Consider the following 9,685-nt stretch of genomic DNA (forward strand, 5'->3'; position numbering starts at 1 on the left):
AATTCAACTTAAAAAAAGATACATAAATGAGAGAAAATCCTTCTTAATTTTCAAAAACAAAAAATAAAGAATGAAATGTTTCCTAAACATGAGTTAAATTGTTATTTATTAAAATTTGTGGATTAAATTATTAGATTGACCGTATAAAAATTAAATTGCCAAAAACGAAATTGTTTCTTTGTTCTTTGAGAAAAAACTAAATTGTTATATTACCAAAAAAAGAAAAAAAGTTTTTTTCAACCTAAATTATATTTTCATGAATAAAAACCCTATTTTTTTGGAACGAGCGACGATGTGCCGTCATAGTTCTAGAGACTTCGACGCCGAGAACCTTTCCTTTTTATTTCTTCCTCCTCCTTTGCCTCATTTCCCAATCTCCTCGATCTCTCTAAACTCCCCCGAATCTCTCTTTCCCATCTCTCCCACGTAATTTTCCTTCTCCCAACTTCCGGTAATGGCCAAGTTCGGCGAGGGCGACAAGCGCTGGATCGTCGAAGAACGTCCCGACGGTACCAATGTCCACAACTGGCACTGGGCCGAGACCGATTGCCTTGAATGGTCCCGCAATTTCCTCTCTAAGCTTCTCTCTAATCTCCCTCTTCTCGACGGCGAGGGCGGCCTGTTCATCAAGACCAAGAAGGTCGACAAGGTCGATGGAGAGGCTTATGTCAATATTCGGAAGGGGAAGATCATTCCTGGTTATGAACTTAGTGTCACTCTTTCTTGGGAAGGCGAGGCCAAGGATTCAGCCGGCGAATCTCTGCAGAAGGTTGATGGGCTTGTTGAAATTCCGTATATTTCTGATGAGAATGCCGATGAGGATCCTGAAGTTAGGGTTTCTGTTAAGGACGAAGGGCCGTTTGGGAAGAGAGTGAAGGATGCTATGTTGGCTAAAGGGAAGCCGATTGTGTTGGAGAAGGTGAGGTTGTATGTGCAGAGTATGGCGAAGGGTGGGCCTGCGAAGGATGATTTGGAGGCTAAAAAGGTGGAGCCAAAGAGTAATCAATCGGCTCCTGCTGCAGCGGCGGCGGCGGCAACTGCTCCTGCGGCATCAAAGCCAGCAGTGGCGGCAGAGAAGAAGAAAGTTAAGAAAGGGTTCAAGACAATAACTCTGACTGAGAAGTTTAGTTGTAGGGCTAACATTTTGTTTGAAATTCTCATGGATGACAATAGATGGAAAGGATTCACTCAGAGCAATGCTAAAATTAGCAAGGAAGTCGGTGGACAGATCAGTATATTTGATGGGTCCGTCACTGGGAAGAACTTGGAGTTGGAAGAGGGGAAGTTGATTGTGCAACAATGGAGATTCGGAAGCTGGCCTGATGGCATTCATTCCACGGTGCGTTTTCAATTTTGTTCTATTCTTCGTTACTCATATCCTTCTCAATGCTCTGTTTTCTGCCATACCTTAGGGAACAATTACTGGTAAATTTTGATGATCTTTCCTTTTAAAGAACTTATAATTTGGACTGTAAAAATATGCGGATGCAACCCATAATCATTTCATTTCTGTAACTTCCAATTCTAGCAATTACTCCAACTCTCCAAACCTTGGTAATCGTCGCACCTTCCCCTTTAAACTATAGCTGGCCAGAGTTGATCAAGTTTATGAAATTGTTATAGTCAATCCAATTACTAATGAAATTATATCAGTAACATTGTATTTCAAGGGTGGTATTTTCCAGTATGGATTCTTCTAATGAGTTCTGGCGATTAGTCTAACATATCATCAATTGACGAATGATCAAGCTAAATTGGTACTGAAAAGTGTGCACTGCACAGGTGAAATTGACATTTGATGAGCCTGAGCCTGGGGTTACCATTGTGAAGTTGGTACATTCCGACGTGCCCGAGGAGGACAGGTTGGTATTTCTTATCATTATGCTGATGATTGATATCTGTTTACCATTATAAAGTTGGTTTTTTCTGATCATCGTTCATCTTTTGGTTTGAATTAGATATGGTAACGCAACTGTAGTGGAGAACACGGAGAGGGGCTGGCGGGATCTTATTTTCCACAAGATCAGGGCAGTTTTTGGCTTTGGAATATGATAGGGTACTGTTTTACAGTAGAGTCCAGTCCTTTGGCTTCTGAAGAAGCTTTTCATTTGCATATCTTCATGAATGATAATGATTTGAAATGCTTCATTTTTCAATTATCAGATGATGGTGTTATTCTCATAGTCTGTGTTATCTTCCATCCATATTTGAGAATCAAAATTCATTGTTGGATACTGAGCTTTAGACATATAATGAGACACAATTGTCATCTCTTTTATCACATCCTGTCTCTTTCTCTATAACTCATCAAAGCATATATGTTTATCTCATCCCATGTTTTTTTGGGTTTAATGACTGCATTCTTCTCTCTTTAATAGCTTTAGTTGATTTATGATTAATGCTGCTAACATTTTGGTTTTTCATTCATGATTGTGTAACCAAACCTTCTGAAGCCTCCAATAGAGGCTCAAACCTTCTTATAAGCGTCATTGACAAAGCCTTTTTGTAATGATTTGCTTGGGTTTTATTTTAATTGATTGGAGGTCGTGATGGCGTTAGTCCTTTGTTGGTCTTCTTTCTTTCAACTCCATAGAAGTCCAGTTATTTTAATTAGAAAAATCTATATATTTATGTCAACAGATAAACTTATTTTTATCAGTGCCCAACCTTCCAGGTTTCATGTATACATTTTCTTGGAACATACTTTTGTTCGTTATCTAGCGCTTTTGTTTTTTTGCTACCTCCATTCTTTTTCCTTTTTTGATTGAAGGTTGATCTATTTTTTTAGTGTTTTTGGAAAAACCTGAAATATAATTCACTGGTATGTAAATATGATTTTTTTTAATTATATTGTGATTTTTTTTTTTTAATTTTCGTAGCCCATTTTTATTATTAATATTTTTCAGTATTTTAGCAATCAAGCTTAAAATATTAATAGATATAGCACAATGTAAAATATAATTGTAGATACAATGAAATTTATCAATGATAGTTAATAACATTGATAGGAGTTTATTAGTGATAGATCATATTGTTGGTAGAAGTGTAACAATGATAAGTCATATAAGTGAAGATTGATATATTTATAATTTTTTTTAATATTGGTACACTTGGCAAAATTAGAATAATATTGTATTTTTCAAAACTATTTGTAAAAATATTGTAGTTTGAAAACTATTTATAAAAATATTGTACTCGAAAACTCAACAAAGGTGGTTGAGTCTTCAAAATTCGACAAACCTAAGTTAGAGTTTCGAAGATTCGACTTCCATTTTTTTTTTTTCCAATTATGTTATTTTAATATTTCATTTTTTGTAATGTTATCTTAATATTTCAACTTTTTTTTTTTTTTATTATTTTTTAAATCATCTTCTTAACTTTAAAAAGACTAAATTTTAAAAAAAATTCTCATAAAAATAATAAAGTGTAAATTAAAATATCTTATTTATATAAACATAATTACAAAAATCAATGGGTCCTATAAGGTGGATGTCTTCGTAAGTATAATGTATCTCTGAAGAAACATAGGTATATCGTACATATAATGTATCTTTGGAGGAACATAGGTATATCGTATATATAATGTATCTTTGAGTGGCAAGCAAGAATCTGATTTGGATCATTCGCAACATCACGGAGTCTACTATTATTCGCAACATCACGGAGTCTACTATTATTCGCAACATCACGGAGTCTACTATTATTCGCAACATCACGAAGTCTACTATTGTTCGCAACATCACGAAGTCTACTATTGTTCGCAACATCACGAAGTCTACTATTGTTTGCAACATCATGAAGTATACTGTTGTTCAATCTCTGTGAATTATAAAACAATTAGATCATATTTAAAATAAATTTAAAATTAAAAATAATTAGATAATATTCATTCATTTACCAAATGATCTACAAGTAACGTAGCGCTTTGTGGTATTATTATATCAATTAATGTAGTCTTGAGTGATATTCTTGTCAAATTGCAATAACCTTCGCACGATAGTGTCATAAGTCAATATCATGCTGTAGGGGTTTAGTATTACAAGACGATGGAACATTCTAAACATGTATTGACTACATGTATGACGATCCTAGTCACATAAAATTTGTTAATTTGTTTCTTCACCTAAATTTTTAAATTGATAATTTAGATTCTGAATTAACTAGACCAGTCATATCAAACTTAAATTGAATTAAAATAACTTATTGAGAATTGTAAGTTCGTCTAGCTAACTTAGCGTCATGTACATGTTGTAGTTTGGAAATCACTCCCAAGCCTGACAGACCCAGTTATCTCACGAACTTCATGTCTGTAGTATATATACTTGTGCATATCTCATGACGGTTTCCTCGGCGAGCACACGTAATTGTATCCCTAACCATATCAAACTTAACCTAGATCCTTTAATTTTTCATTATATATCACTCCATACGATATTGCCATACAACTGATCGATGGATGAATGGAAGGATCAATAGGTCCTAGTTTAAAGCTATGATCTGAAAGAAAAAAAAATATTTATTTCTCAATTAAATAATGTATAACTTAATTAGAAGAATAATGTACAACTTTAATTAAATAATGTATAACTTAATTAAAAGAATAATGTAAATTTTATAAATTATAATAAAAAATTAAATCTACAATAAAAGTATCATTCACACTTAATTAAATATACATGAAAAAAAATTATTTATTTCCCAATCTTAACTATCTGCAGTCTATCTTAGTAATAAAAGATACTATCTTCTACATTGTTGTCGAGTGAGTGAATTTGTCCAATCCATCTCGTTATGATAATGTGAACTTTTGGTGTATCAGGTTTTCTCGACAACGATGGATTAACATGTAAGACGGGCATATTAGGGTACGTGATCTAGTAATCTTCATGCGGTACAGGTTAAAATTGAGGAGAGTAATATTCAGTATACGTTGACAATTTATAGTAGTCCTTAAACAAATCTTTGTAGCTCATGTTAAAATGTGAGCAAACTATCATAAAATACGAGCATGGAATGTTGAACGCTCTTCATATCCATCATATGACTCTACTTCATGTTTACTAGATCTTGCAGCCCATTTATTAATTTTTTCGTGTGCGTACCTGAATTTTTACTCCACTTAGTATTATAAACATGTTTGAAACAAATTGTTTATATATATATATATATATATATATATATATAATATTACCGGGTGTATTTATCTTGACGCTCCAAAGCAGCCCTTATTTATTCTCTCTTTTTCTTGAAATAATTTACGCACTTGAATAATGCTATTTGAGCAAGAGCATTTATCGGCAACATTTAAGCTCTTTTGAGGATGTCATTTATGCATCCTGATAGATTTTTCATCATCCACCCGTATCTCAACCCTCAATCATGTGCTTGAACTACCAATATTGTAAAAAAACTCAGACAGCTCTGATTTATTCATTTGATATCTTCAATTGCTTTATTAAAACTTTTGAATTTGAAACTGACACCCGACACGATATTTTTTTAGTGTATTAAATTTGTACTTTTTTATTAAAGTTGCTGACGATGGTGACATTTTGGTCCCATCGAACCATTTGCTGGATTGTTCACTGCTGCGATGATGCTACCAAGTCGATCTGAAATTAAACCTACCTTTTTGTGTGTTACAATTTATCTAACTGTTTCAGAAACCATACCGAATCAACTGATGTATTTTCCTCGATATTTTTCATAAAAATGGGTACCATCCATCGACATTTATTAAAAGCTTCTATACAAGGACCAAATGCCCAAAATACATCTATCGACATTTATTAAAAGCTTCTATACAAGGACCAAATGCCCAAAATACAGAAGTTAGGATAACATGGTCTTTAGTGAGTGTTTCTTTCACTCTCCATTCTACACGTGCTTCAGGATTGGTCTGTTTAACCATATACAACCACCTAGGTAACAATTTGTAAGACTCATCCCAATCATCAGATACTTTAAGCCAATGCTTTTATTTTGCTCTCCCACACCCTATGGTAAGGAACATGATATCCAAACTTTGATTGTATGTCGGACTACAGTTGTGCCACATTGATAGATGGTTTTTCTCTTACGACATCACAGAACTCTAGTGCAATAATTGATGAATCCAATTGCACATGACTTTGACTCAGTTCTAAATAAAAAACATGTATGTTGTTCATCATACTTGATCTCGAACAAGCTATGCAATTTATTCTTTATTGCACGAAGTCTCCATTTGCAACATTCTTCCCACTTGTTACAACGAATTGCCCAAATCATTAGTGTCGATTCCACAACTTCATATGGTGCATGACATTTAATAGCAAAACAACATTTATTTGTCTTGACAAATCATCCCTTTATATAATTGAGTATTGTCAACATCCACAGGAGCTATAATTGGGTCATATTCTCAAATGCTATCTAGTACATTCATATCCAAATCGTTGAATGTATTTGAAGGTAACTCATGTTCACGACCATCAAAATCAAACTCTTCAAATTCATCGTCCGTTTTTGTTCTGAAATCTCTATACTGATTGTTAGCTGTCATATCTTCATCATCACATGGCGATGCAACTGACTCTAGATCAGGATCAATACATTTAGTTGGATCTTCAAATTGACTAAAAGGTGCATTCAAGTTTATATCCAACTCTATCCAATTTACATTTACATACAAATGCACTAAATTCGGGAGTGACATCGCGATTGAGAACATCAAGTTCATAGTTTGTTCATTCGGAATAGGGAATGACATAAACCTTACTGATCATGATGGTTCTAGATTAGGATGTTTATATATTATTTCTAAATTTGTTCCCATATCTACACTAAATGACATCCCAATCATTTCAATGAATTGTTCAAATACAATTTCACTGTTCACATTTATGCTCAAACCCTCACTTAGTGGTTGGTCATAATCAACTTCATCAATACTATCAATCATATTACTATTTGTAAACAACATAAATCCCAAACATTTGCAACATAAATCCCAAACATTTGTCCGTCATTTTCTAAAAAAAAGGCAAACAATACATTACTAATTGTTCTACTAATTATCAAACTTAAACAAAAACAAATCAAAATAAAAATCACAATAAGAAATATATTTAAAAATCACAATAAGGTAAACTTTTTAAAACTATTTTTAAATATAACAACAAATTGAATTTTTTAAAACTATTTAAAACTATTTTTTCAAAGTTAATACTAAAAAAAAAATCAAATATCATAAGAAATATATACAAAAAATCACAATAATTTGTTAAACTAAAAATATTAAAGTTTTTAAACTATAAACAATAATTTTTTAAATATAACAATAAGGTAAACTTTTTAAAACTATTTTTTCAAATTTAATACTAAAAAATAAAATAAAATATTATAAGAAATATATTAAAAAAATCACAATAATTTTGTATTGAACTAAAAATATCAAAGTTTCTAAATTATAAACATCAACTTTTTAAATATAACAATAAAGTAAACTTTTTAAAACTATTTTTTCAAATTTAATATTGAAAAAATAAAATATCATAAGAAATATATTAAAAAATATCACAATAATTTTGCATTAAACTAAAAATATTAAGGTTTATGAACATCAACTTTTAAACATAACAATAAACTAAACTTTTTAAAATTATTTTAAACTATATTTTCAAAGTTAATGTTACAAAAAATCAAATATCATAAGAAATATTGTAACGATCCGACCTTTTGAGTACTCTGATAAGGGTCGTTACTCATAATTACACACTTACATTCAAAACATTTTGACCATTGAGGAAAATAAATTTAATTAAAATAATAAAGACAGTTTTCCAAAATAAATAAAAAATAAGTAAAACCTTTGTTCGGAGCCTCTAAAATAATGAAGAAGAAAAAAAACTTAAACCAATAAAATTTTGACCAACATTAAGTTTCAAATCAAAACTTTCAAATAGCTTAAAAACGTAAACTGAGCGGAAGCGATTTACATGTCCCATATGGCACAATCACAGGATCCTCTTGTCACCCGCCGGTCCGTTCCTATCATTACCTGAAAAACATAAATTAAGAAAGGTTGAGTATAAAATACTAAGTAAGTGATCCCATTACCGGGATCAGGCTATGCATCCACGAGCAAAGAAAGATAGTCCGTGGCTCATACAGCTACATCGGTTTTTTATGATGAAAGGAATACCAAAAGACGTACTATCTTGCCTTGAAATGCATATCTAGCGGCCCGTAGGCACACTGTCAAACATGATAATAACGTGAACGTGAACCCGTCGACCCACGCATGTCTAGCGGCCCATAGGCACACCGTCAAACTTGATAATAACATGAACGTGAACCCATCGACTCACGCATGTCTAGCGGCCCCTTAGGCACACCGTAAAACATGATAATAACATGAACGTAAACCTGTCGGTTCACGCATGTCTAGCGGCCCGTAGCCTCGCCGTCAAAATATGAAACATGAAAATAAAAGTAACATGAACGTAAACCTGTTAGTTCACGCATGTCTAGCGGCCCATAGGCATACCGTCAAACATAATAATAACATGTGTCAAGGCGAGACAATAAACCGCTCTACTGGTCTATTCATGCATCACATACATAATATCAGTACTGACTAAAAATTTTAACATGCTCATAATACTTGTATCTGCTATGCAACTAGCAAAACATAATGACAAACAAAATCATGCTCCAGAGTTCACCAAGTAACTTTATAGGTCTAATCTAGGTCGCCTGGCGCACCGGTAATAGTATCACTTACCTCAACTTGGTAAAAAACGCAGAACAAAATCTCCTTAGAACTTCTTGAGCACATTTGAATCAACCTAAAGTTGTGGCTTGATCCATGACAAATTCCAAAACTTGATTCAATTAGCCAATCTGATCAAGAATTAAATCCAAAATCAATAACTTAATTTTCCACTATTACTCTCAATCCAAAAGAACAACCAACCAACAACTTATCCAAAACTTACCGATCTTTACCAATTTTCTGCAAAAAGAAAGATGGTCCCTAGCTTGATGATTAATGCCTCAAAACTTCTAAATCTTGAATCTAAGTTTCACATCAAAGAGAGGTTACTAATTTAACCCAAAATTAGATGAGTGAATTTCACCTCCCAAATTATAAGGAAAATAAGTCTTACCCAAGGTTTTTCTCAAGATTCCGACAAAGATCGAGCAATGGTGGCTGATGGCGCGTCGGCTTGTGGCTACCATAGATAGGCAGCGGGAGTTGTTGTCGGACGGCATAAATTGTTTAGGATTGCGATTAGTAGTGAGGGTCTTGCATGAGGAGGGTTTGCGAGAGTGAGAGAGAAGGGGAATTTCTAGTTTTACAGATTTTATTCAAACAAACCATACTTCAAACAATGATCTAACCATTCAAAATGAAACTCCATATGTCTCGAACAGATTGACCAAATTTGAGCACAATCCAACGGTTCAAACTCCGAAAATAGATAATTTTGTGAAAGTTGTCGCTGAAAAACTAAATTGCTTTCTCCCTAATTTTTGACATTTTCACTCTCATTTGATTTCGGAAAAAAAATCTCAATTCTTTTTTTCTTTTTCAAATTTTGAAAAGATAAATAAAATATTTTATCACAATATCTCCAAAATCTCCAAAGATTCTATTAAATTTATAAATCAATTAACTTTTCAAATTATCTTAATTTAG

General features: G+C 32.8%; 1 protein-coding gene across 1 annotated transcript; it reads left to right on the forward strand.

Moving 5' to 3' along the window:
* Positions 1-279: 279 nt before the first annotated feature.
* On the forward strand, positions 280-2,281 carry LOC120091959 (Aha1 domain-containing protein). Its single transcript, XM_039050140.2, has 3 exons — positions 280-1,339; positions 1,783-1,862; positions 1,959-2,281. The coding sequence occupies exons 1-3, from the start codon at positions 455-457 to the stop codon at positions 2,050-2,052; spliced, it is 1,059 nt and encodes a 352-aa protein (XP_038906068.1). The 5' UTR covers positions 280-454; the 3' UTR covers positions 2,053-2,281.
* Positions 2,282-9,685: the final 7,404 nt, after the last annotated feature.

The sequence above is a fragment of the Benincasa hispida genome, chromosome 11 (assembly GCF_027475165.1).
Source record: "Benincasa hispida cultivar pf3 chromosome 11, pf3_genome.v1.1, whole genome shotgun sequence".
Taxonomy (NCBI): Eukaryota; Viridiplantae; Streptophyta; class Magnoliopsida; order Cucurbitales; family Cucurbitaceae; genus Benincasa; species Benincasa hispida.

Excerpts from the sequence above, each read along its gene's own strand:
- LOC120091959 (XM_039050140.2), top strand. The coding sequence starts at position 455 with ATGGCCAAGTTCGGCGAGGGCGACAAGCGCTGGATCGTCGAAGAACGT. Across the intron at positions 1,340-1,782 it reads CTGATGGCATTCATTCCACG|GTGAAATTGACATTTGATGA; the intron begins GTGCGTTTTCAA and ends TGCACTGCACAG. Across the intron at positions 1,863-1,958 it reads GACGTGCCCGAGGAGGACAG|ATATGGTAACGCAACTGTAG; the intron begins GTTGGTATTTCT and ends GGTTTGAATTAG.